Below are 26,542 nucleotides of genomic sequence, written 5' to 3' on the forward strand. Positions count from 1 at the left end.
AACTCCGACTGAATGATGTCAGTGAGAGTGCAGTTCAATCGGCGTCCATGCGAGCCACACACTCCCTTCCTGGACGGGCGAGGAGGCAGCCGGAGAAAGGGGGCGATCGAGTGAGCGAGTGCGGCGAGGCAGCGGACGCCAGGGGCCTGAGCCGACCGTATCTGCGCCCTGTAACTTTACAGCCCGACAAATATCGCAGCCTCAAGAAGTGGACGGTGGCGCTTTTATGGAGGAGAGACGCAGCCGGTAATTTTCCCTTTATTTTGCCAGGCTAGATCGTTACACCTCGAGGCTTTAAAATATTCATGGCATTCGCGAAATTCTTACATTAATTAGAAGTATATGCTTTAGAAACAGTTACCTGCAGACGGATAAATCGCACATTTCTAGGTCGCCCGTTCTAATGATCGGCGTAAGATTTCACGCTTATTAAATCTCTTTTGCCAGCGTTGCTCTTTTCTTCTGCCACTATTCCTCCACCCCGTGACATTGATTTGATAGACGAACTTTATTTGCGACATTTAAAAAAAGCATGTGCAGGAATGTGAATGCGGAGTTGGCCTTGAGGATTTAACTGTATAATGGTGGGATGGGATGGGATCCTTAACGCGCTCTCCCGGTATGCAGCGCTGTCGCTGCCCCTTTCTCCCCCGGCGGTGTCCTACGTGCGTCTGATAGATTTAATTTCACGTGGGCTACAATTAAAATCGCCCATAAGACCCCACGTCAGAGAACACAGAAGCCTGCCAAGGACTCTCTCGAAGCCCCCCGACGGGAGAAAACCAATAAAAATCATTTAGGAAAAGTTATGCACGTCTCTAAGATTAGCGCTGTAGGTGCTTCATTTTTTTTACACTGTATCCTACGCGGTTACGTATCGTCTTTTATCGGTCATGTCAAGCATAATAGATGAGAAATCCAATAGCGTTAATTAACGTAAAGAGATGATAGGGTCGAGAACATATTCAGTCTTGGATGTTCAGCTAATCGCGGTAATACGGACTGTTATACGTGAATAATCGAGTCTAGGTATGATGAACTGGGATGTTGACCAGGTGTCCAGTGGATTTCAAAGTCTCCTGCTAAAAATACACTCAGTAAAAATGTGCCATCAGCGCTAAGAAATCCAGATGTTGCGCTTTTTAAAACGAAAAGTTTGTAGATGAAATCGTAATCTTTTATAAATTGACCGTAACTGGCATATTATTGAACTTATTACCTTGCGACATTTCGGGCCGGCCACTTGCCAAAATGCGAGTGCCTTAATGGCATTGTGACTTATTTCCTAAACGCCCCAAATTTCACCTTGCTTGGTATCAATGCGTATAAAAGGCAACAGAAAACTAATGTTCTGTGCCTCTCTGTTTTATCATCAATATTTTTGTAACATTCATGTCTATTTATCTTTGGTGTCAGACTGCAGACAGGCCCCAACACAACCTGACCAAATTTCCCCAGATATTTGTTTTATAACTTTTTTTTTCTCTTCCCTATGATGAAACGTAACCTAGACGCTGGAGGTTTATATGGCGTGCAGAGCTCTCTTAACATTAACCTTTCCCTACCTTACCCTAAGACATTATCCTGGGATTTTAATAGTCATTGATTGCCAAACTGTTTATTTTTTTTTTAATGAGGAAATTATTACAAATTGTGCTTTAAATTCTGAAATACTGTATTAAGAAGCTCACGGTTATTTCTACGAAATTATTATCTGCAAATTGTGTGTTTACTTGGTTAGACTCGTGGTTTGGGTAGATACTAGCTTAAGAATTAATAATAAAAAGAATCTAGCATTGTTGCTTGTGCCACACCAGTCCTGCTTCTGTTTTCTCTGAATCATAAGCGGATCACTGTTGCTCTGAGTCTCTCCCTCCCTCGTTTGCCCCTCCTGTCTCTCTCTCCATACTCTTGCCACCTCTCTCTCACGCACGGTGTTTTTCTCTGCCTTCTTACTGCTGGTGTATCCCAGCTTAAGACTGAGGAAGTGATAAGTACAGGAAGCCCTTGAAGAGATTCGTCAATTTGCCTGGCGCTACATGGGCATGCTTTGCATAGCAAATCGACCTGCGGCCCCAGCGAGTTTCTTCCTGTTGCCAGCTAGCATTTGGGTCAGTTAAAAAACACACATCCTGAGCAGAAGCACCGAAGGCGTCCCGCGAGTCTTCTTTTATCGCAAGCATGTGGTACATGCCCCGTTCCTTGACCTTTTAAACCTCTGTTGTGATTTTTGTCGACAGAACAGCAATCTATATGTTTTTTGAGAGCAGAGCCCAACAATTCCCAGGAAGTAGGAAAGTGTCCTGGACTCCACTGTGCAGAAATGTTTGGCCAAAGGGGGTGGATGACCTGTGTTGTCTGAAATTGGATGGCAGAGCTGGGAAGAATATTAAGGGAAGGAGTGAGGGGCTACTAAGGATGAATGCTGATTGACAGCCTGATAAGCTTAAGCATTCCTCTTTCAGTTTGTCCCTCAGGAGGCTGTGACATGTGACATCATGCATGGTCTTGAAATTGTGATTCTGTTTATGCTGCAGTACGCCTTTCAGCCAGCATTTTATACTCTTCAAAAAAAAAACAAAAAAACAGTTGCGAGCTTCAGAGTCCCCAGGCAATTGCAAAGAACATAAAGTGCAACCTGCGTAATCATATCGTATATTTGTGTTTCGAAATACTGGACTCGTGCAGGACGTAGCTGGTTATATACATAAATGTTTCTCTCTCTCTCTCTCTCTCTCTCTCTCTCTCTTTCTCTCTCCCTTGCTTGTTCTATGCTGGCATCAAAATGTTAGATACGATTTAAACAAAGATAGGACATAGCTACTGAGGAACCTTAAGATTTCCAAGTATTTGATAGCGTAAGAATTTTATGCTGGCGATATAACCTGACAGGGCATTTTTATGGGGAGAGATGAAGTTTTATATGTGTGTGTGTGCGTGTGGTCCAGGTATGCGTTACATTGTGGGGACCAAATGTAATAAGGTGACGTTGTTTATTTCATAAAAATCTATGACTGCAATCAAAAAACTGAAAATGGCAAAAGACTTGTATGTCGTTTGATTACTTATGGATAAGGTTAGGGCTGGGTGGGGGTTGTGTCATTGTTGTGTGTTATGGCGTTTGCCTATAGAAATGAATAGATGGATGGTCCCCACAAAGATATAAGTGCAGGTGTGTGTGTGTTATATTTGCACACACACACACACACACACACACACACACATACAAACGCCTTTGAAAGTAATACACAGCCACATGGTTTAGTCTTGCCTCAGCAGCCTTAGGAGTTTCGCCTGATAGCCAGGAAGTTGCATTTATTATAGGACATACACGCTGTATTTGTTTTGGAAATTCAATACAGATAATTTCTGTTGAACAACTTTATGAAATGATTCATAGGATGCCAGAGGGCTAACATCAGGTGGCCTTTTGTTTCTGGAATTTCCACTTTCCTGTAGGTTTTGTTTCTTAACGCTCACAGTGATTTAAGTTCTTTAATTCAGCGCAACTGCTAGTTTAGTTTGTTGGCAGCTACTTAAACATGATAATAAAAAAAACGTAATTAAAGGTCTGTAGGCTAACATATTTTTTCATTTAATGGCCGAAATGCTTTTCTGAGTAACCACAGAGACAAACGTGGCAGCTGGGATATATAGTTTAAACTCTACTCTGTAAGCAAATGAATAATTGTGTAAACAGAACTTCATTGCAAAATTCCCGTTGTGAAATCATGTAAGATTGACATGAATAAATAAGACAAAGATTTTCATCCGGAGTCCTTTTTTCCCCTGAACCTACTAACAAAAATATGATTGTTTGAATAACTTACTTCATTTTAGTTACATTTGCAAGATGATCTAAAAGAACCCTTTTTTAAAAACAAAGAATGCTTTTTGCCTAACCCAAGTTATTTATTGTGCTATTATAATTTTATATAAGAGTGAACTTTCTTCCCTGTTAGCCAGTTTCCTGAGAACTGACTTTTTTTTTTTTAAAGGTGATTAATTTTCGCAGGGTGTAATGACTCACTTGCGATGGAATGGATGAATTCTGAATGACTGGACAAGGGTGTAAAGACTTTCTTTATTAAATCAGCAACCTCAAGGACAGTCATAAAGTTTTTTACCTATGAGATCATTTTAGCATTGAAATGTATGTCAAAATCATGGTGTTTTTGTGCCTGGTACTCAGAGATGGGTCATTTCACATTTAATGCATTTCACATACTGCTTGAGTTTAAGAAGAAAATCACTCAGTGGTATAAGGTCAGGCATTTTCAGCTGATGGTCTATAATTTACTTGACTATGTCTTATGAGTTAGAGAATGATTTCTATAAGTCAGGGGGTGTGTGTTTTGTGCAAATACGTGCCTGTGTCCCTGGTGCCTTGTCGGTGTGGATTGAGCAGATCTTATTGGGGACGGATGGCAGGCTTGGATTGAGGGGAGAGCCAATTAGCTTCTAGTGTGCAGCCAGTAGCTGTGTGGCTGGTATCCATAAGCTTACAAGGCCGCTATTCACTGCTGCCTCGCCACAGCGAAATTCTGCACAGCTGTCACACCAAACATGAACAGAATAAAATAAAGCTCAGTGTGTACATGAAAGCGACTCAGAACCCTCTCTGTCAGCCGACTGTATGTCCTCACAAGCCCTGTATGGATTTCTGAGAATGAGATCATACAATACCTTTTTTTTTTTTCTCATGGCATCTTATTGGGGTCAGTTATAATGCTCACGGTGAGTGAGCTGAAGGGGCTATCGACTCCGCGCAGAGTGTGGGTTTGGTGGTTTTTTGGTTAGTTTTGAGATGTGCGAGAAGTCTGCATTTGGAACTGCCATAATTTTTCACTGTGTTAGGCATCTCTTTTTGGCACTGGGCGTTAAAAGTAGCTGCAAAGAGAAAGAATGCCTACATTCCTTCTAGTACGTAAGAAGGCCGTACCATTAATAATATATCACAATCATTAAAGTGTGTATACTACCGTAAAATACTACTGTTTAGAGAAACAGGAATCAAATTGGGTGCATTCATGATTTCCCCGAACAGTGGGAGGGATTGTGTGGGCCAGTGTGTTAGGGGAATTCGGTTACACCATATTCACAGAGCTTATACGTCTAAAGAAACACACTGTACTTTGAAAGGCCGGTGTGAGGCCTGACATGACCTTTAACAGTTTAGGTCTCCATGAAAGTTTGGGTGATACTGGTGTGATGCCAGTTTTGTTTGTATACCAAGACCAAGGTCTTGAAGTGAATGTAGGTCTCAGCCAAAAGACATGGAGTGCTTTTCCAACTGACAGGGAACATTCCCAGAACTTTAGCCAATGTTATGTGACGATATTCTCGTAGTTGGCAGAGAATGTTCTTACTGTAACATTAATGGAATGTTATTTCTACATTTTAACAATGGTTCTGTCAATGTCAGCTCGATAGCATTATAACCTGAACACCCTTTTAATGCAATTAATGAAAAATATTATTTTATAATGAAATATTATTTTTAAAAAGTGCAAAAATACCGTCCACCTTGAACACATGATTTTTGATGTGTAAAGCGGCAATCTTACCCGCTGCTCTAACATGCCCTAAATTTGCGTTTATGTTAATCTGAGTTGTAGCAGTGGGAAAACATTCTGGGAACATCAGGAAAACTGGACATTCCCTGCCTTCATGGTAATGTTCGGTAAATGTTCCTAGAACGAACAATTGCTAGAGAGACTGGTATGTCTGCACCAATCGGCCTAGCTGTGTTTTGGGTAAGTTGGAGTTGAATGTAAGTTTAAACATACGGTGGTTTTATTAGTGTCAATGGCTTGAACTGGCAACTTCAACTGGAAACCTGGATATCAGAAACTATTTGAAAAGCATCATGCTGTGTATAACAGCAGCATGGTTATTAAATTCATGGTTATTGAAAATGATTTCATGGCAGTGGGCAGTGTGCTGTTAACCACGCTCATTTCTCTTAGTTTATTCGTGCTACCTTTAGTCTGTTAGTGTTGTTAGTGTTGCTTATATTTAGCTGGATGAACAAAATTTGCATCCTCTTGTGCATATATTAAAGCCACACACATTGAAAGAGAAAACTCATTTAATTGATAATTTAAAAACATATTACCATTAATATAAAACCTCTCCAATGTAGGCTACATTAAATACAGTACAGCGTGAGAGTGTAGCATTCAAATGAAAGTGTTAGCCAGCCATTTAAAGTGGAAAATGGAAAGCTTTTACTCAGCATGAAAGCCTCTGCTAAGTAGCTATATAATGATTTTATTTACAACTAGCAATTTGTCCAATTTGTCATAGCATATCAGTTAGTTTAGCTTCTTTTAAGTGTAATTACAACAACCATTTCATACCCAGTACCGGTGTCTGCAGTTCTTAATTGGCTGAGGCCCAGACTTCTATGGGGAGCATTTATTACAGAAAATATTACACACGTTTAGTAAAACACAGCGTTACTTGTTAACCCTTTTTGAATAGATAGATAGATAGATAGATAGAAACTGCAGCAATAAAAAATGGTTGTATATTCTGTTGTATAAAAATACAATTTTAAAGTTAAAATCAAAAATGATGTTTTGTGCATTCTAATGATTGTCAGAGCTGCTATTAATATTAGTTTAGTGACCATCTAGTGCTGCATATTCAGTAAACTTACGGACTTCTGGCGCTGGTTGAAAATCTGGGCTCGTGACGAGTTCCTCATGGGGTCCCGCTGCTGTACCCTCGGGAGACGGAGCATATTTCATGTGAGCCGTGTCCGTAAATATCCAGGATACGTGGGCTAAATTGCAAACCATCTCCGCTAAGCCAACAAACAGTTCAGGTCTCTCCGGAAAAGCAATACATTGTGTAAGAGAGAAAGTATAAAGGATAAATGTGGCCGGAAACGTGGCCGGCTGCTTCTGCTCTTCCCTTAAACACAGCTTGAATATTTCATGCCTCATTGAATCTTGGCCATTATGGCATTTTATTAAATGTGTATATAAGTCGGGAAGTTAGCCTGTAGGGAAGGGATCGTGACGTTTATCGAGGCTGGGTCCATGTTTGGGAGTGTGTGGAAATCTTCAGGGGTGTCAACAAAGTTGGGACGTGATGCAGAAGAGCAACATGCCATCGTTTCACCCAAGGGTCTTGTGTTTGCTGCTGGGCCGTGGTGCTGAAGGTCTGAGTACGGGAACTGTGGTGAAAACTCAGCTCCACAGGCATCCGTTTGGGTGACCTTATTGATCGGCTGGTATCCGCCAACAGGCAGTGACGTTTTAGCACAAATAACCGCATACCCGTAATGTATCTACGCTTGCCCTCCTCTTATAGTCAGATGTAAGATGATCAAGCATTTTAATGCGTAGCATCCCGCTTGAAGCTGGGTCCCGGTTGCGTCTGTTTGCCGTGGGGCTGCCGTTGCAGGCACGGCACTGCAGAATGCGTGTATATGGGGAGAATCTGAGCCACTCTCAGCCAGCGTGGTGAGGAATCTCTCTGTGTGGGCGCATGCTTTCAGGAGCCAGTACAAGACATGCTACTATGAAAAGTAATTGCATTCCTCGCAAACTCCAGCAGACCCGCATGAAACCGTTACAAAAGAGACATTAAATAAAGGGCAGTGGACAGGAGATCTTTTCTAAGTGTGCTTGGACAAATGATTTGTACGACTTAAATGTATTTTATCTGAATGCTTCCCTCTTTTTGGTTAATTTCTGGTTAATATGCTTGGCCCTTGGCAATATGCCTGGTAGTATCATATAGTACATTATGGCTCGGATGAAGCCAATTCCTTCTATTTAGGTGTGTGTGCGTGTGTGTGTGTGGATTATGTTTGTATTACATTTATATGTTTTTATTAAAATTAAAAATGTTGAAAGTCTCGTACTTTGTTTGGTTACTTATGGTTAAGGTTCAGGTTGGGTAGGGGTTAAGGTTGTCATGTTATAATTAGAGTTTTCTCTATAGAAATGAATGGAGAGTCCCCACGAAGATATAATTACAAACTTGTGTTTGTGTGTGTGTGTGTGTGTGTGCGCATGCGTGCCTGTATGCTCTTTACATGATAGGCTGAACTTGGAAAGGGGAGAGAGATTCTCCATTAACCCCTTGAGGGCAGGAATGGGTGTTGTGTATCACATGAACACAAGTGCCTTTGTATTCACCAGTTTGGTGAGGCATCTAGTGAAACAAAGAGGGGGGAAAAAACCTGGGCGTTTATGTTGTCATGGTTTGATAACTCATTTTATTAGTTATAAATCAGCTGAACTATACAACGCAGCTTCCTATTATAAAGTATCCAATTACATAGGGTTGTAAAACAAAGGTGAAATAATTAACCCTGTTGAAATTATGGTTTGACTGTCACCTTAATCAATGACAAAGAGACAAAGACATATCCTGCAGATTGACCTACTGTAGTATTAAGCAGATGTAGAATGGAGATTGAATTGTAAAACAATGGTAGTATTTTCCATCCTGACTTTAAATCAAGTTATAAGCTATAATGAATATGTGAAATATATCAGGTTGTTGATCGTCAGAAGGTGTCTGTCTGTTAATCGCCATGAAATATGTTATCGATATACATTTGCTTTATTCCCGTCCAATATGAACAATAATCTGTATGGCAAAGTAACTGCTTTGGAATTGCTCTGAAGGAGTGGTTGTTGCCATGATTCCCAGTTAAGCAAATGGGTGGAAGGATGGCTTTGTTTGCTATTGAGCTGAAAGACTTGAAATCTTCATGCACGAATGCAGGGATATAATGTTAATCCCTGTTTGGTAAATGGAGGGAGTTGAACTGATAATCACATAAAGTGTTACATTGATCTTATTTGTGAAGGAGTTTTGTCCTTACGCCCCTGAATGAGACAGAGTTATCATGTGGTCATTATTTAACGGCAACAACTAGCTATACACAGAAAAGCTTGTTGTGAAAATAAATGTCAGCCATGTTGTGTCTGGTTAAATCGAGCTTCATTCCGCAGTCTGACTCTTAAATTTATACCCAGAACGGTTGACAACGATTCACTTGAAAAAGCCTGTTCAGCTAAATACCAGAAGTGCACAATATAATCTTAATACATTTAATGATGATACGATATGTATGGACACCAAAACAATAATATGATACATCGGGTGTACAGTACCTTGAAATGTAACACAATTCGATACGATACAATGCGGGCTGATCCAATTCGAAAGAGCTGGAAACTTTGGTTTCTTGAATTACATTAGCTAATGCGTTTGCAACGAGGCTGTCGCAAGCCCTCCACTGGCAGACAATGGCGTCTTTGTTTGTAAATATTGATGACATGCACTGATTCACATCAATAAGCATTGACGCACAGCTTTGATATTAAGACAGGTGAATAATAAGCATATTGATACAAAACGATGTTCTGTGCTGTTACTGCCCCTACCTCAGCTACATTGTATGTTCCAAACAGGGCCAAAAATAACTAGTCCAGGGAAACTTTGGTTTTGTAAACAGCAGGGAGCAGCCCCTCGGCTCTTTATACTGCCGGTCACAGAGGGAACACCGTCGTTTCCGTCGCAGTGTTCTGCTGGCTGCATTTACCTTCTCTTTGTTTGGGGAGTGAATCAGTGCATGCAGACTGTATGTGTGGTATGTAACTGTGAATGGGGGGCGAGGGGCTGCGTTTAGTGTTACCCGAACCCTGTGTGTACTAAGTGTGTCAGCTTTGTGCCAGGACGCTGGTATGGTGCCAAGGCAGTGGAAAAAGCCCGGAATTCAGGGGAGGTGTTTTCAGCTCTCTCTCTGGGCTGCGGAACTTGTGCCCAGGCTGCGGTGGAGAGGTGCCGCTTTCATGCGAGTGCATGCATGCACCCGTCCCTGGCCAGGTGCGTCATGGCTTGTGGTGCTGTGCCTCTGGCCTTTCTCGCTTCGTCTTTGCGGGGCTCTGTGGCGTCCCTCTTTTTGTGTAACGCTTTTGCGACGCACTCTGGGGGTGATTGACGCCGTGTGAGATGTGCGCTGTCCGCTCACGGTGTTGCTATGACTTACTGGCTGCGAGCAGAGTGCAGTCACAGGCTCACGGGGACCCAAACTCTGCCAGATAAGCTGCAGGGCAGCATCACCAAAGCTCAGTATAAGCACATTCACCTTCACATTCTCTGACTTCGTCTTTGTCTTAACTTCCTGTTTTTCCTGGCTGTCGCCCGCTCTTCCCTCTCCTCTCTCGCTCCCTCTCTCTCTCTCTCGCCCCCCTTCTCCAACACTCTCTCCCTCGTTCTCTGTATAATACTGCTGACTCATACAGGATCTCGACATCTCGTCCTTAAAAGGTAACGACTCAATGGCAGAGGAACACCGCAGTTTTATAAATGTCCGTTTTATTGGCCGTGTTGCTGTACAGTCCAAACAAGCCCCTCACCCACGTAGGGAAGTAGTCCCGCGTTTTCCCACACACCATACGGGCGGGACACGTGAGTAAAAATGGGGCCACTAACATCGTCTGTCTGATGGGCAACAGCATTGTACCCAGATTGTGAAGGGGCTTCGACTGTGGGAATGTAGAACGATAAATGTGCTGTCAGCACATGGATAGACTTTTGGTGTAGTTATTGGCTTTGAAACAGTTCACCATTAATGCTGGGCAGCGAGCTAGTAGTTCGATAACTGGTTAACCACACCGGCATGTTACTGTGGGGCTGTGAAGCCAACAGTAGTTCTTGGGTTCTCCTGCAGACGGGGGCTGGAGGACATGCTCATTAGCTATGAATGGGTAGCGTGTACCTCCTCACGTGTGATTCCCTCGATGAAGCGTCTGTCTAAGAGAGACGATGCCGGTATCGCCCGCCTAGCTGTGCCGGCTCCAGCACCTGCTCCTGCCCCCACCACTCCCAATCTCATTGTCAACAAATAACCTTGTTTTGTCACCAGTGGCTGTTGCCGTCTGCATTTGCCCCCCCCCCCCCCCCCCCCCCCCACGTCTGTGCTTTAAGGCTCAGTAATTCAGTCCTTCTTTTAGGGGAGGGGAGTTCGAAAGTCCTGCTCAGCTTTTTCGACACACATTCTGCTGCAGTCGGAGTCGTACAGTGCTACATAGCAGTGGATCGTCTTCATCACTGTTAGAGATTGTCAGATGGGGGGTCAGATCATGCACGTGCACCCCCCATGTGGCATTCTCCAGCCCTCCCCAAAACCTGATAGCCATCTTGTTCTCCCACATTGCCCCCCCCGCCTTTGATCCTTGTTAGACCCATTTCCACTCCTGGACCTCGAAATGTCCCTGTTCCATCCCCAAGCTGTGTGGCTGGTGGACTGGATCAAGCCTCACACGGCCGGTTTTATCCGCAATCTTTTTCATCCTCGTTTTAATTATGTAGACCCCATCTCTGTATTTCTTGTTAATATTAAACCGAGATGCTCATATAAAGTCATTCCTCTCTGCCGTGTGCGTTACCCTAAACCTCGATTTCCTTGTGCTCTCCTTGCCATCTCTGCCCTTCAGAGCCGTTCAGGGGTTATCGAGCAGCCATGACGAAGGCTTTAGCGTGTTTGCGTGTTCGATCACGTCAGCTGGATGGCACGGCTGACCGTGCAGGACATCTCCACCGCCCTCGAACCCTCCTGTGCCAGGAGCAGCTCCAGCACCTTGGTTTCAGGCGAGCCCTTCGGCACGTGTCCTCACTCTCAGCAGTAACGGCATGCTTCTCAGATGGGCCTCATGGTAATGCTGCAGAAGCTGGTGGAAGCCAGTCCCTCTCGGGTCTGATGGGGTACTCGGCACCTCCATGCAAGGAGCCGGCGAGGGCCGGGACTTTGCAGGACGGAGGAACGCGTTCACCTTGAGGTGTGGCCGTGTAGGGTTTCAGCGCGGGGCACGGGCCAGGAGTGGCCTGCTGTCTGCTGCTTACAGAAAATGAATTTTTCATTTCGGAGTATCAGGTACAGCACTTCTTTTTACAGGTGAGCACTGTTATTGGACCTTAGAGGATGAGTTGAAGGTTATCTGACCTTGTCCTTTGGTCCGGGATGAATGCCATGCTCAGACTCGCATGTCCAGCACGAGCCGTGTGAAGGCCATACGCTCACTGCAGTGCTTTGTGGTCGACGTTCTGCTCCACACTCAGTGGGGAATGAAGTTACAGACACATTGATTTGGGGTTTGGTGCATGATGAGTGTTTAGGATGAACTGCGTGTTCAGTTAGCTGATATGATGCTGATGATGATGATGATGATGATGGTGATGATGAGGCAGTGCTGGACCCGATTATTGCAGCTGGGCTCTCTCCCCCGAGCATCCCAGTCAGAATCGGGCCCCTGCAACGGGGCAGATTCAGAGTCCTGATTGGCAGCTCTGTTTCCAGGGAGCCCTACCGCGGGATTGTTTTCATTATACTTATTTATTTTTTATTTTTTGTTGTGGCATTTGAATACAGCACAGGCGGTAGCCGCAGCTCAGCGGTCCGCTTGTTTTACTTAAATATGTCGAGGAGACAGAGAGAGACGCGCCCTTGTCCCTGCCGTTCACCGCCCTGTCAGCATCCCGCCCTGCACCGCCACCGATTTCCGGCACTCTGATATCTCGGAGCTGGCAGCTTCGGTCCAGTGGACCCTCGTGACCCGCCTTCCCCCTCCCCACCCCTACCCTGCCCCCCCCCCTCCATATCGCTCGTGTCAGTTATTGCAATGATTCAGTGATCTGAACAAGAACGAGTAAAGGGCACCCGGCCCCCGCGAATCAGAGTCGGGGAGGCAGCCAGTCTCTTATTTTGTTATCAGAGATGTACAAAGTCTATATTTAGCGTGGTGTCCTGTCTGCCTGACTCGACATATTCCGCACCCCCCCTGCCGGCACGTACGTTCATGTCTGTAGACTCTGTACCCAGCATGCCTGGCTGTGGAGGGTACTGCAATGCAGCTCTGTGCATTAATTGGCAGCCAGACAGCAGCCTCGGGAAAGTGGTATGGGGGGGGGGGGGGGGGGAGGGTGAGGATGACGGTGTTGGGGTGGGGGGGGCTTCTCGGAGAGCGAGGCTCCTGAGGGCACATGGGTCGTTTTGGTCCTCAGGAGAAATATTATTATGCTGGAGCATAGAGCAGTTTCCACTGTGTCTGATCTGATCTGGTTGAGGAATCTGCATGGAGGCACCTTTAGCTAATATGATCAGTCTTTTTTTTATCACTTTCTCTTATTCCTGTTTTGACCGGCGATGAATGTGGAACAGATAGAGCTTGATTTTATTTTTTATTTTTTATTTTTTTGACGTGTGACATTTTGTTGTTTTGAAAATCTTACATGACTGTACAGACATAGGTTTTCAATCTCCTGAGTATTTTTTTTTTTTTGTAGCAAGCCTTAAATATTCAGCTGTGTGTTTTTCCCCTCGGCATCTGCAGGATCTGCTGTGGTAGAAGGATCTCTCCCCTCACACCTTTGCGCGTTTGAAGATTCTCTCTTTCTGCCTCCGGTCTTCACGCGTGTCGCTGCATCAACACATTTGCTCAGAAACCCGCTGTAATTATGACACGTTCTCAAATGTCACCGCACGCAACCAACGCTCATATTTATTACCGCGAAGAGCCGTGTATAAGTTTTGCCAAAGCGTTACTTTGCAAATAAAAAAGTTTTGCCAATTGTAAGACTGTCATGGAGAGAGTCAGACATCCATCAAAAAATGTCCTACACGTTTTCTGCTTTCCTGGTCTCTTCTCGCATCTCCTCCGCATCCCCTCTCTCTCCCCACCATGAGCTACTCGTTACATCCCGTTAAATCCACCTCTGAGTCGGCCGAGAGAGTGACTGTGATCTGGGAAGCTGCCGCTGCGAGAGCGGCTTTGGGATATCGCGGATTTGGGCATCGGGCAGAGGTTGTCTTTAGAGAAATGCATGCCGAGCACTCAGAAGCGAGGCAGAGCCGCACTGACCGTGTGCATATGTACGCGGCGACAAAGCAGCACAGGTTGACCTACATAGAGCAGGCAGCCATCAGCACTTAATGCACTACATATGCATAGTCTCAGAAAAGCAATTATTGCACATTATTTTGATGGTGTTTATTTGCGAGGATGTCCGTCTTGTGTCATCTCCTTTCTTCTTCATGTGAAAGGTGTCCTGAGGCATGACCTCTCCTCCTCTTCCTCCTGCTCCTCTTCCTCCTGCTCCTCCCACTGTTCTGACTTTCCAATATGTCCTTAAACCGCTGTTTCTGTCCTTAAATGACTTTTTTTTTTCCTCTCCTCTGTCTGGAGCCCCACCCTCCTGGTTTCTCCCTGTCTTTGTCTGTAACTGTAGCCTTTTCTCCACCCCCTCTCTCCATCCCTCCCTCTCTCTGCGACATATAGATGCTGCATTGATCACATGCAGCCCCCCCCGCTCCCCCCCCATGCCTTTCATCATTGATATGCTCCCTCCAGCTGCAGCACTTGTTGCTTGTCGATTTCAGCCTGAGAGGGGTAAGTGGCAGATTCGGGATACCCGCCATACTCCACCTCTTCTCCCCGCTTTTCCCGTTCTCCCGCTTTCCCGGGAATGGTGGGTGACAGGTTGGGGCATTAGGGGAGCCAGGCGGAGCCAGAGAGCCCTGATGAATCGTCGTGCGTCGTTGCTCAACACCAAAACTCACATGACTTAGAAGCAAAGACCAAACTAGTGAGGCTGGGAGAAGAAACATCTGCAGACCCATTAAACCAGGCTGGCTGGCATCGCCACACACTTTGCCCGTGACGTTGCCACGGCAGGTGACAGCGGCACTTCACATTTTTATGCGCCCTGGTCTCACCTGCCCCCCTGCCCTCTCTCCTGCAGACGCCCCCTAAGCTGGCCCCATCCCCAGTGAACCCCCAACACTATCACCATGTCCCAGCTGCTGCATCTGGAGATCCCCAACTTCGGCAGCACGGTGCTGGGCTGCCTGAACGAGCAGCGGCTGCAGGGCCAGCACTGCGACGTGTCCATCGTGGTGAACGGGCAGGCCTTCAAGGCGCACCGCGCCGTTCTGGCCGCCAGCAGCCTCTACTTCCGCGACCTCTTCAGCGGCAGCTCCAAGGCGCAGTTCGAGCTGCCGTCGTCGGTGGCGCCCGCCTGCTTCCAGCAGCTGCTGTCCTTCTGCTACACGGGCAAGCTGACCATGGCGGCCAGCGAGCAGCTGGTGGTCATGTACACGGCGGGCTACCTGCAGATCCAGCACATCGTGGAACGGGGCATGGACCTCATGTTCAAGGCCAACTCGCCGCACTGCGACTCGCAGACCGCCGCCATGGAGGACACGGGCTCCGAGCCCCAGAGCCCCAGCAACAACCCGGCTGCGGCACTGGGCCCGCCCTGCTGGTCCATGTCCGTGCCAGGCGCCAGAGGGAGGATTAAGCAGGAAGGGTGTGAACCCCCGCTTTCTGTTCCCGGCGTAGGGCAGAAGCGGGCAGCGGGGGAGGCGGCGACAGCGGGGGTACGGCTGGGGCGGGGCAGCTCGCTGTTCTTCACAGGGGCCGGCGGCAGTGTCATCTTCCCAGGCATGCAGCCCTACCAGCTCACCACTGGGGAGCGCTCCAGTCCCGGGGCGTCCAGTCTGCCCACCACTGACAGCCCCACCTCCTACCAGAATGAGGATGAGGAGTTTGAGGAAGAGTCATACGACAGCATCGCGGAGGATGTTTATGGGCAGGGTTACGTTCGCTCTGGTAATCCCTACATCAGTAAGTATGGGCCTCTTATTACGGCAAGAAGTGTGCATGTTATACAGAGCAAGACTGGCCATCTGACATACAGTACTGGGCATTTTGTCAGGGGGCTAAGGGTACATGGCTCATCAAAATTCATTATAGGGAACCCCCTCCCCCTTGCTTGACAAAATGTACCTCAAATGTACCTCACCCCCGCCTACCCACAAAATTTACGGTGGGGTCATGGGGACCCCCAAAGTCTACGGACTATTTTTAACCTCAGTCCAATCCTGACCTTATCTGCATTTTCAGGAAACTGCACAGTTTTATTGATGCTACCAGTGGAATTTGGGTCCTTTTTTTGATTAGGATGTAAAAAAAAATAACCAGCATGAGACAAAGTTTTATTTTTTTATTAAATGACTTCGATAGGCTTGTAATAATGAACTACGAGCAGCCCTGATATTTATCATAAACCCAATGATAAACTGATGATATGAATATTTTTTAATGAGCTTTTTTTGAAGTTCTCACATCCTGGACATCATTTTGGTGCTTTCATTATATCTAATGCTCTAAATCTTTAAATATTTTATACGCAGTTCTAATATACTATATAGTGAATGAGGCGGCCTTTTTTATATGGAGGTAAATTAAAAATGATTTTTTTTCCAGTCACTCAGCAGAAAGTGAAGGTATATTACGAGTCGCTGGGGCAGATTGATATTCACAATTTATTGTCGTAGCGGACATGGTCCGATTCAGAGTTCTGAGCGAAGCCTCTCGAACTGGGGGTGCTTATAACTCAGATGCTATAGTGTCAGTGTCGTGTTTTACTGCTGTCCGCTAAAGCGACCGGCCAGGTGGGTGTCACCAGGCAGTGTGCAAGCGGGTCTGAGTACCTGGAAAAGTGAACTGTGCTAGATACATTTTAAAACATTGCATTATGTTTTTTAACACAGAAACAGTTCATGAAAATAATGAGAAATATAAATAGGAATATAAAATATTGGGGGGGGGACCCTTGCAGTCAGACTATGAAAATTTTTTAAGCAGAGCTGTATTTTTCCCGCTGACAGACCCTAAGGCTGTATCTTATATTGTTGGCATTCATCACATTTCAACGATGCTGATGTTTGTGACAATGACAGTTACAGACTAGCTCGGAAAGGGTTCTGCGATGGCTGGTATAGGCATGACAGACAACAAAGAATGACTGTCCATGGCCGAATCTCTCTAGTTGCTTCCTTAATTTATATGGCAGAAGCCTACAGACATGGACTGTCTGATTATCAGCTTGGTCTTACCCTCAAGTCTGCATACCTCATACTGTAAGAGAGATGCTGGCGTAAGCCAGTTTACTTTGTCCTGTTCTCATTATGTGCCCCTTTGGACATTAGTGAAGTACTTCCTGTTTGTTATAAAACAAGAGTTGAAAGGATGACGCATTTGAGTAGAAATGAAAAGTGGGAGTCCTGTCATATTGTTATGATCCATACATTAAAAGACATTATTAACATATTTCCTGTTTGTTATAAAATAAGGTTTGAAAAATGATACATTTGAATAGGAACAAAGAACAGGAGAACAATAACATTATGATTTTGGTTATTGATATTTTCCTGGTGCCTTTAAAAAAAAATACATTTTTTGCTATTACATGCTAGCTTTTTGCTTTTTTTTTGTTAGCTCACTATGAATTTTATACAATTGTAACACTTGCTTTATTCACTTGGACAGAATGCTTTTTTTATTGTAGTGCTTGTTTTGTAGGGCTTTGCCAGAAAAGTAAAAAAAAAATTCAGGTCTGACAGAGTGCTCCATCTTGTGCCCTCCGCAGTCACGGACAAGCAGGACGCGGCGGCCGTGCCCCTGCCGCCCGAGGGCCGCTCCTGCGTACTGATTCGCCGTGACCTGGTGGCTCTACCCGCCAGCCTCATCAGCCAGATCGGCTACCGCTGCCACCCAAAGCTGTATTCGGAGGGCGATCCCGGGGAGAAGCTGGAGCTGGTGGGAGGTATGCTGCAGGCCCCGGGGAGGCGCGGAGCGGGACAGTGACAAACAGCGGCCTGCCGGGGAGGTGCAGGCGGCGCGTTTTACTGCAGTGCGAAGCCTGGGCTACCGGGAATGGGGGGGGGGAGGTGTTAATTAGCAGAGTGGAGGTGAAAGCAAACGGAACATTTCGTACGCCTGAATACCCCCCACCCCCAGGAAAAGTTCTGAACATAATGAAAATGAGGGGCCCGGATATCCGGCTCTTTTTCAGGCCCCCTCCCAGCTCCGTTTTCACAGATCTCCCCCCTGCAAATAGCAGCTGCGGATGAGTCGACTGGTTACTCCAGTCATGTAGACGCAGACGGTTAGGAGCTGCATTATTAGTAAGGCGGTCGGACTGGGTAGGTGTGGCTGGTGTACGGGCTGGGCCAGGCTGCCCAGAGCCCTCGCTGACACAGTGCGTGTGATGCCACCCCCATCCCAGGCACCGGCGTGTTCATGACGCGGGGGCAACTGATGAACTGCCACCTCTGCGCAGGGATCAAGCACAAGGTGCTACTGCGTCGTCTTCTGGCTACATTCTTTGACAGGTCGGTGCCATCAGGGGTGGGGGGGGGGGGGGGGTATGGGGGTATGGATGGGGGGCACCTCTACTAACTGCAGGCACCCTTACTGCCCCAAATTATTTCCAAATTACTGATACAGGGGTTTTAAACATAGTTTAATTGTGTCACCAGTTCATTGCCAAAAGTATTGGGACACCCCTCCAAATCATTGAATTGAGGTGTTCCAAGCACTTCCATAGCCGCAGGTCTATAAAATCAAGCACCTAGGTATGCAGGCTGCTTCTACAAACATTTGTGAAAGAGTGGGTCGCTCTCAGGAGCTCATTCAAGCGTGGTACTATGAGAGGATGCTACCTGTGCAATAAGTCCATTTGTGAAATATCCTCACTACTAAATATTCCGCGGTCAACTGTTAGTGGTATTATAAGAGAGTGGAAGCAACTGGGAACAACGGCAACTCTGCCATGAAGTGGATGGTCACGTAAAATCACAGAGCGCGGACAACACATGCCCAAGTGTGCAGAAGATGCCAACTGCCTGCAGAGTCCATAGCTACAGACCTCTGAACTTCATGTGGCCTTCAGATTAACTCAAGAACAGTGTGTAGAGAACTTCATGCAATGGGTTTACATGGCCGAGCAGCTGCATCCAAGCTGTACATCACCAAATGCAATGGTTAGATGCAGTGGTGTAAACCATGCCGCCACTGGACTCTAGAGCAGTGGAGATGTGTTCTAGAGTGACGAATCAAGGTTCTCTGTCTGGCAATCTGATGTATGAGTCTGGGTTTGGCGGTTGCCAAGATAACGGTACTTGCCTGACTGCATTGTGCCAAGTGTAAATTTTGGTGGAGGGGAGATTATGGTGTGGGTTGTTTTTCAGGGGTTTGGCTTGGCCCCTTAGTTCCAGTGAATGGAACTCTTAATGCAGCAGCATTCAAAGCCATTTTGGACAATTTGATGCTCCCAACTCTGTGGGAACAGTTTGAGGATGGACCCGTCCTGTTCCAACATGACTGCGCACCAGTACACAAAGCAAGGTCCATAAGGACATGGATGAACGAGTCTGGTGTGGAGGAACTTGACTGGCCTGCAGAGAGCTCTGACCTCAACCCAACAGAACACCTTCGGGATGAATTAGAGACTGAGAGCCAGGCCTTCTCGTCTAACATCAGTGCCTGACCTCACAAATGCTCTCTTGAAAGAATGGTCAAAAAGTCCCATAAACACACTCCTAAACCAGCCTTCCCAGATGAGTTGAAGCTGTCATAACTGCAAAGGGTGGGCCAACTCTATATTTAAACCTATGTATTAAGAATGGAATGTCAGAAAGTTCATGTGTGTGTAAAGGCAGGTGTCCCAATACTTTTGGCAATATAGTGTATCTCGTGGTCAACAGAGTAATATCACGAACGGGCCCATGAACTAGCCCTTTAACCCACAATTGCACCAGGGACTGGCTGACCCAAATCTCTCAATCATATGTTGCTTTGGATAAAAGCATAACTAGCTAAGTAAATGTAATGTACTGGTGCACATGAGATGCATTAAACATCGATAATTAGTATTCCTCTTAAGAACAGGTTTGTAGTTCAGGATTTAAACTCCAAGGGGTGCTGTCTCCAGTTTCCCCTGTGATTTGTGGCAATAGAAAACTATTGACTAGAATCTGTACTGGGGCAGAACAGTCTGTGCCATTGAGGTAACCAGTTTGGGTTGGTTTTAAGAAGCACAAAAGGGGGTACAAAAGAGGACCTGATAAAAGGGGGATGTTTGGTATAAACTTTAAAATTTTTATCAAATAAAATAATAACAAATATCTTGTGCTGACTCCTGATTTTTGTTTGTTAATTACTCGTATTTTTTAAACTGTGACAGTACATTATTAAGCAAAATTCAATATTTAAAAAGGGGAGTTTTGCCCAGAAATGATGTTTCTTTGCGTCCTAATTGTATTTTTTTTGCATTTATTTTGTTAATATTGCTTTAAGTACATTACAGTAATGGTGGTATCGTCACGGCAATGTCTCCCCCACCAGAAACACACTGGCCAACAGCTGTGGGACAGGGATCCGTTCGTCTACCAGTGACCCCAGCCGTAAGCCGCTGGACAGCCGCGTGCTGAACGCCGTCAAACGTGAGTCTCTCCTGTGTTCACGCTCCACCGCCGTTCATCGTTCTGATGCCGAAATGCACTCTGAAATATGCTGCCCCTCCCCCCCCCCCCAGTGTACTGTCAGAACTTCGCTCCGAACTTCAAGGAGAGCGAGATGAACGTCATTGCGGCGGACATGTGCACCAACGCAAGGCGGGTACGGAAACGCTGGCTGCCCAAGATCAAATCTATGCTCCCTGACGGCATGGAGGTGTACCGCGGTGGGCCGGCCGTGGGAGGCGGCCATGGCATGGCGGGGGCAAGTCTCTCCTTACCCTTCGAGTCTGACTTCAAGCCGCTGACTCCAGCCAATCTGAGCTTCGAGCAGCGGTCCTACACCGAACGCAAAGAGACGTTGCGGACTCCCCTGCAGCTGGGCGGGGCCAGCCCGGGGCCCAGCATGGAGGGGGCGGAGCCTGAGCTGGAAGGGCCCCCGGCAGAGGAGGAGCCAGAGGAAGAGGAAGCGCCTCTACACAGCTTGGAGGGGAGCGTCCCCCTTACTCCAGGTGATGACCCAGAAGGGGATGGCTGCCAGTCCCCGACACCTGAGGAGCAGCAGAAGGAGCATACAGGGGAGGACCTGCAGATAAACGGCCAGTGAGACCAGCATCTGATCAGCTGCCTCTCAGAAGGAGACTCTGCACCACACCCAAACACGCTGCATTAAATGACTGTGTATTCTTTGCATGCACATGTGTTACACGCCTGTAGGGGGAGCAGGAGAGGCCGCTGAGACCTAGAATATAAATGCACGCACCTCCACATGTACATACATACACCCACACTCACGCAGTCCTTCTGAACTTCACAGAGGTGACTGAGATTCGAATGCAAGCTTCTCTGTGAAAATAGTGAGCAGTTTAGTTTCCTGTGTTTAACCCAGTTAGTAGTTACCTAAACAGAGATTAACTGCTCATTATCTCCAGAATCACGTTCAGTATAGAACTCTATTTAAAAAAAAAAAAAAGTATTATTTCCTTGTGTTTAAGTACACTTAATAAACAAAAGATTCACATGAATGTATCCATTCATGATGTTAGTCCTTTGCTTTTCTGAAAAGCAAGATCAGAAAATGACAGTCAGTGACAAAAAGGGTGATTTTTCTTCCCCTTATTTTTAAAATCAAACTTTCTACATGTATAGAAATTTTGAATTCATTGGGAAAGGGATAAAATGACATGGTGAAGTGTTCATTTTTAAGAGCGACAAGACATATCTCCGTGGAAAACGGCACTTTTGTTCGGCATTGTAGAGTTCAATGACGGCCAGTTGCGGAAATTTGCATTAGGAAATGTGTCTAGTGTCTATATGAAGCATGACTGGCCTGTAAAACGTGTTTGTACACACTGTCATGTACAGAAGAGTGGGAAGTGAAATGATTTCCTGGCTTCAGATTAAGAACCTTCTGGACTTGTTGTAGCAAAAGGGCTTCTTTCCTCTTTGTCCTGTTTCAAGTCCCCCGACACGCCTGAACACTTCTCAAAGTGGTCGTGTCCAGCCAGGCGTCTGGAGGTCGAAAAAGGAACAAGATCCACAAGCTATGGGGGGGAGGTATTGTGGGCGGGGAGGATATGTATCACTTGCGCCCCCTGCTGGGGGACATCCTCACGAGCCTTCCGCTCGCCCCGGCTGGCAGTGCAGGACAGAAGGGGGGTAAACGCACCAAATACACCTGCATGCAGCCCAATAAGACAAGCAAAACCAGGCTCTGCCATGAATACAAAACACAAAAAAAAAAACATGCTTCAGTTGCTTGGAGATAAATAGTCGCTCTTGTAAACAAATGCCATTTTCTGTTACGATGCTGGGTGGGTTACGGGTGCTGGCCTGTAGAGCGCAAGGAGCCCGCAGTGAGCTCCGCCTTCCGGTGACTTGGACAGATCAGCTCACAGTAAGGAGCCCACCTTGTGTTCATCCCTTCCGCCGCGGTTTCATTCGTGAACTGACCTGAATAGGCTTAGAAACGTGAGAATCCTGCTGGTTTACTGCTCTTGCACTACGAGAGGATGAGGAGACTGGAGATGCTTTGGCCACCTTAAAAAAAAAGTAACACGCAGCGATTTGACCTTTCCTGACATTTCACTTGCTTTTTCATTTTTGCTTTTGTTTAGTTTTTTTTTGCCCTCTAACTTGCTTCTTCACACGCCTGCACAGGTCATGGGTTCGGGCTTAGCTGGTGTGATTGGACAGCTTTCTTTTCCCCTCTGTTTTTTGAGAGGTTGTTTTGGTCTTCTATGGATTTTCGGATCTTATATCGAGCAGTTGCAGCAGTCACATGGGTGACGCCCGTGATGTATTACATCAGCACTTTGCGTTGCACTCGGCCTCCTGTCATTTTGTGAAATGGCACGCCGGCCTTCTGTAATACCAGGACCTCCATTCCGCTTGTACCCCTCTCCGGCTCTGTCCGTCTTCCCGCCCACATTCCTCGCCGAGGTTTCTCTAGTGCTACTCAGAGGGCACCCGACATTGCAAATTCATCGGCTCGCATATTTTTATGGACACGCCCCTTGTCCGTTTGCCTTTGTTTACCACTGGCAAGATGTTTGGGGGGTCGGGGTGTTTCAAATTTACATTCATGGTATTCCATCACAAAGAGGGGGGTAACATTCCCAGACGTCCCTTCACTTCAAGGTTTAAGATAAACACCATTGTTGGAGGAGTACACAGAAAATGTAACCCGTACAAAAAAAGTTTTCTATTCTAAGAATGTTTTTAAAGATTCACGATGTTCAATCATATGCACTTATGTTCGTATATTTTGAATATGCGTGCCATAGGTAGAATATGCAATTAGCTGTGTTTCACAGATGTGTTAAGTGTTTGGTTTTGCCCAAATAGGCAAAAGCGGAATGGGGGGGGGGGTCTGGTTCCTGTGGAATGGAAAGCAGGGTTTTGATTGCACTATGGAGCTGAGGGGATAAAGTTTACAAGAGTTGCTGTGAACCGATACAGTCTAATTTGAATGTGAGTATGGGTCTGTTCGGGGGGGGGGGGGGGGGGATGGGTTTTGATCTGAGGACACGATGCTCATCTTCTGATGAGGAAATATGAGTGATGATCACATGGTGAACACTGGGTAATGCTTAGTTAATGACTAGTTAGTGATTGGTTTAGGAGAGCAGCAGCGTCCACATGAGTGGTCGTGCGAGTCCCGGGGAGGCCCTTAAAGACGTCTTCCAAAGCCATTGGACTCTGGCACCGAAACTAGTGCCTGCTTTCTCGATGGGCATTTCATAGACGACTCCATCTGATTGGTTCATTTTCATGCCTTTCAAACAAGTAGCAAAATTTCTCTCATGCTTCAAGCGGAGCCTTGAAGTGAATCGCAGAGTCAGCGGCTGCCTTCTTACCGGGGTCCTGCGTGATTGTTCGCGGCTGTGGGCTGACCCAGTTTCCTCTGGACTCGAAGGCCCCATTCGGTTACATTGATGGCCAGAGTAGTGAATTAGTGACATTGAAAACTGTTACAGCCTTCATCCTAGGTTATCGCTTTTTATTCTTAGCCTTCATCATTGTTACCTGACCCCTGTGTTAATGAAGGAACTGTAATTCTGCAAAGAACTACTGTAATAACGACATATTTGGCCAGTGGTCAGCAGGGTCTGTAAAATAATTACTCCAGCTGGTAGAAACCTTGCTTAGGGATCCTGTTATTTTGGTAATTTATTTTTGTGACTATGAATGAATCAAATACATGGATTATAATATGAAGTCTGTGTGCAGCTACCCTTTTATATGGAAGGAGAAACGGCAAGCACTAATTATAAGCATATGGATGGTTATATCATATTTATTGTAATAACTTTTTCAAGTAACTTGAATCATATTATATAGAGTTGTTTAAATGTGGATGGTTTGGAAGTGATGTGCTTCAGTTCTGAATTACAGGGTCAAACGCGAGGCATGATGACCGTTACAGTAACCATATCAAAGTTGAACTGGCCTTTTGATATCTCTTAAGACATCTCCAACCCAATCGCGTCGTTTCCTTATATGGGGGAAAAAGTCATTACGAGTGTTTATTTTTCGTAGTTGCCTATAGTAGTGTATTAACACGGCAAATTCTCCTGTTCGTTGCTTCTCCTGTAATGGAGGGGGCTGGTAGGAGCTACGTGTGGGCGGGAGTAGAGAGTGCCTTAAATATCTTCTTATGAAAGTGTTTGAGAAGCCTGCGTTTCGCACTGTATGTCCGTCTGCTTTGTGCTTTGCTTTTTAACCGTGCCTCTGGTTTGCAGATGCTTATAGCAGACCCAGGAAAGAGACCCAAAAACAAAACACACAGCTAGATAAATAAGCAGAAGATTGCAAAGTTTTTTGTTTTTTTTTTTCTTCATGGTGTTACTTTTAAAATGTACTGTGCATATGTTCCCGACTGTATCCATGTCTGTTTCACAGAAATCATTTGCAGTGGTGGCTTGAGATGGTTATGCAATTTTCCATGCTTTCCTGGGAAAGCTCGTGTACCAGAGGATACCAGAGAGAAAGTGAGAACAGAGACGTTCTGCTTTGGGAATGGGGGGGGCTGAGGGGGGAGGCTGACACTTCTGCACACCGTGATGAAAAGTAACTAAGGATGAACCAAAAAACGATGAACGTGACTGTAACCGTGGGATTGTTACTTGTTGCATGAGCATTTTTGTACACGTTTACTGCGTCAGAAAAACACACCGTACCAGGAAGCGTGGTATTGTCGTGTAGACTGTGGGGATCTGGGCTAGCAGCTTTTAGGAAAAGCTGATTTTATACTTTGAGGGAATCTGATTCAGCTTCAATGTGCACTTTTTTTTTTATTTGAGAACTTGAGAAAAAGAAATTACATGCAATGCAAATTTATGGCCAACTGGTAAATATACGCTTATGCAATGTAATGTACAATCTATGGTTTATAGCCAGACTTGGGGTTCTGAACGGAAATGCAACCAGTTTTGTCGGAATATAAAACATCATAAATTACCTGACTTGTTTAAATTGTAAGTACATTGTAAATTGAGTATTTGCAAAATGTTACATTTATACAGTTTCACCCTTAATTAAAATTGCTTGTACATACTATGCTGTCCCCTAGATGCTCAGCCTTATATCCATATATGAAAAGAATGTCCCCATGAAGCTGTCCGATTTGAGAGCTAAATATTGTATATTCTGAATTGAGTCTGATACGAAAGATGAATGAAGTCCAACATATTTTTATATAGTAGCATTTAAACTGAAATGCATTTGACCCCAAGTCTGCTTGAATGACTGTTTCTTTCTCCCCAGTTGTATTTTATAAATGATATACTATCAGTAATTTTTGCCTGGCTCTCTGCATTTAACTTCACTATTTGCAGCCATTGCACGTGTCTGTAATATTTTTTAGAGGTACAGAATTAAAACTGAGACAGAAACTCTAGGAATGTTTAAGCTGACAAACCCAATATGTCATTTGTTTTAAGGCTAATTTGTAGCTTTATAAAATAAAATTGACAATGATCTTGAATGCTTTTATAGACCTGTTTTTATTTTGGCCGCCACCTAGTGGGGGTTCATAGGTAGTGAAATATTCTGCTACACGTACAGCAGAAGGCAATAGTATTAGGGTAGGTGTGTATGTTCATCAAGATGTTCCATTTTATGGAGTTTGGAGGAATTTATCAGAGTTAGTTGCCTTGCCAAACCCTATGTCACTGAAACCATATTGACCCACAGACCTGTTGACTGTGTCTCTTAATCCGATGCCAAGTTTGTGGATTCATTTTCCAAAACCCTTTATCCCTGTGACTCACAAATTTTCTTATGTTAAACTCTGGAGGGAAATTTGTGACCAATTGAGGCATGTGCACATGAATGTCGCCTGTTAAGCTGGACACTGGGAAGACCTACTGCCTCGGCGTCGGATTCGTAAAAAAAGGCAAGCGTGACATTTGGGACAGGTCTGCTCTGCAGGGAAACTGCTGTGCGAGTCTGTTTCCTTCAGCACTGGGCTCTGAGCCCTTGTTTTGTTCAGTCTTATGATATTTTGCATGCCAGCTGCATTTGCACTAAGACAGGTCAGTGTCACTCGAAGCTGTCACACCTGGAGACCACCTTGTGTCCGATTACGGTTCTTTTTACCCTTGGGAATGATACAGCGACGTAAACATCAGCACCGAAAAGGGAGGTAGGCAGAGCTTTGACAATCGGGAGAGGGAAAGAGGCAGGAAGCCTTCGCCATCGCAGACC

General features: G+C 45.5%; 1 protein-coding gene across 1 annotated transcript; it reads left to right on the plus strand.

Moving 5' to 3' along the window:
- LOC125716106 (nucleus accumbens-associated protein 2) lies at nt 1–25,820 on the plus strand. Its single transcript, XM_048988327.1, has 6 exons — nt 1–246; nt 14,773–15,656; nt 17,464–17,640; nt 18,103–18,208; nt 20,223–20,320; nt 20,413–25,820. The coding sequence occupies exons 2-6, from the start codon at nt 14,822–14,824 to the stop codon at nt 20,937–20,939; spliced, it is 1,743 nt and encodes a 580-aa protein (XP_048844284.1). The 5' UTR covers nt 1–246; nt 14,773–14,821; the 3' UTR covers nt 20,940–25,820.
- Nucleotides 25,821–26,542: the final 722 nt, after the last annotated feature.

This window comes from Brienomyrus brachyistius, chromosome 2, assembly GCF_023856365.1.
Source record: "Brienomyrus brachyistius isolate T26 chromosome 2, BBRACH_0.4, whole genome shotgun sequence".
Taxonomy (NCBI): Eukaryota; Metazoa; Chordata; class Actinopteri; order Osteoglossiformes; family Mormyridae; genus Brienomyrus; species Brienomyrus brachyistius.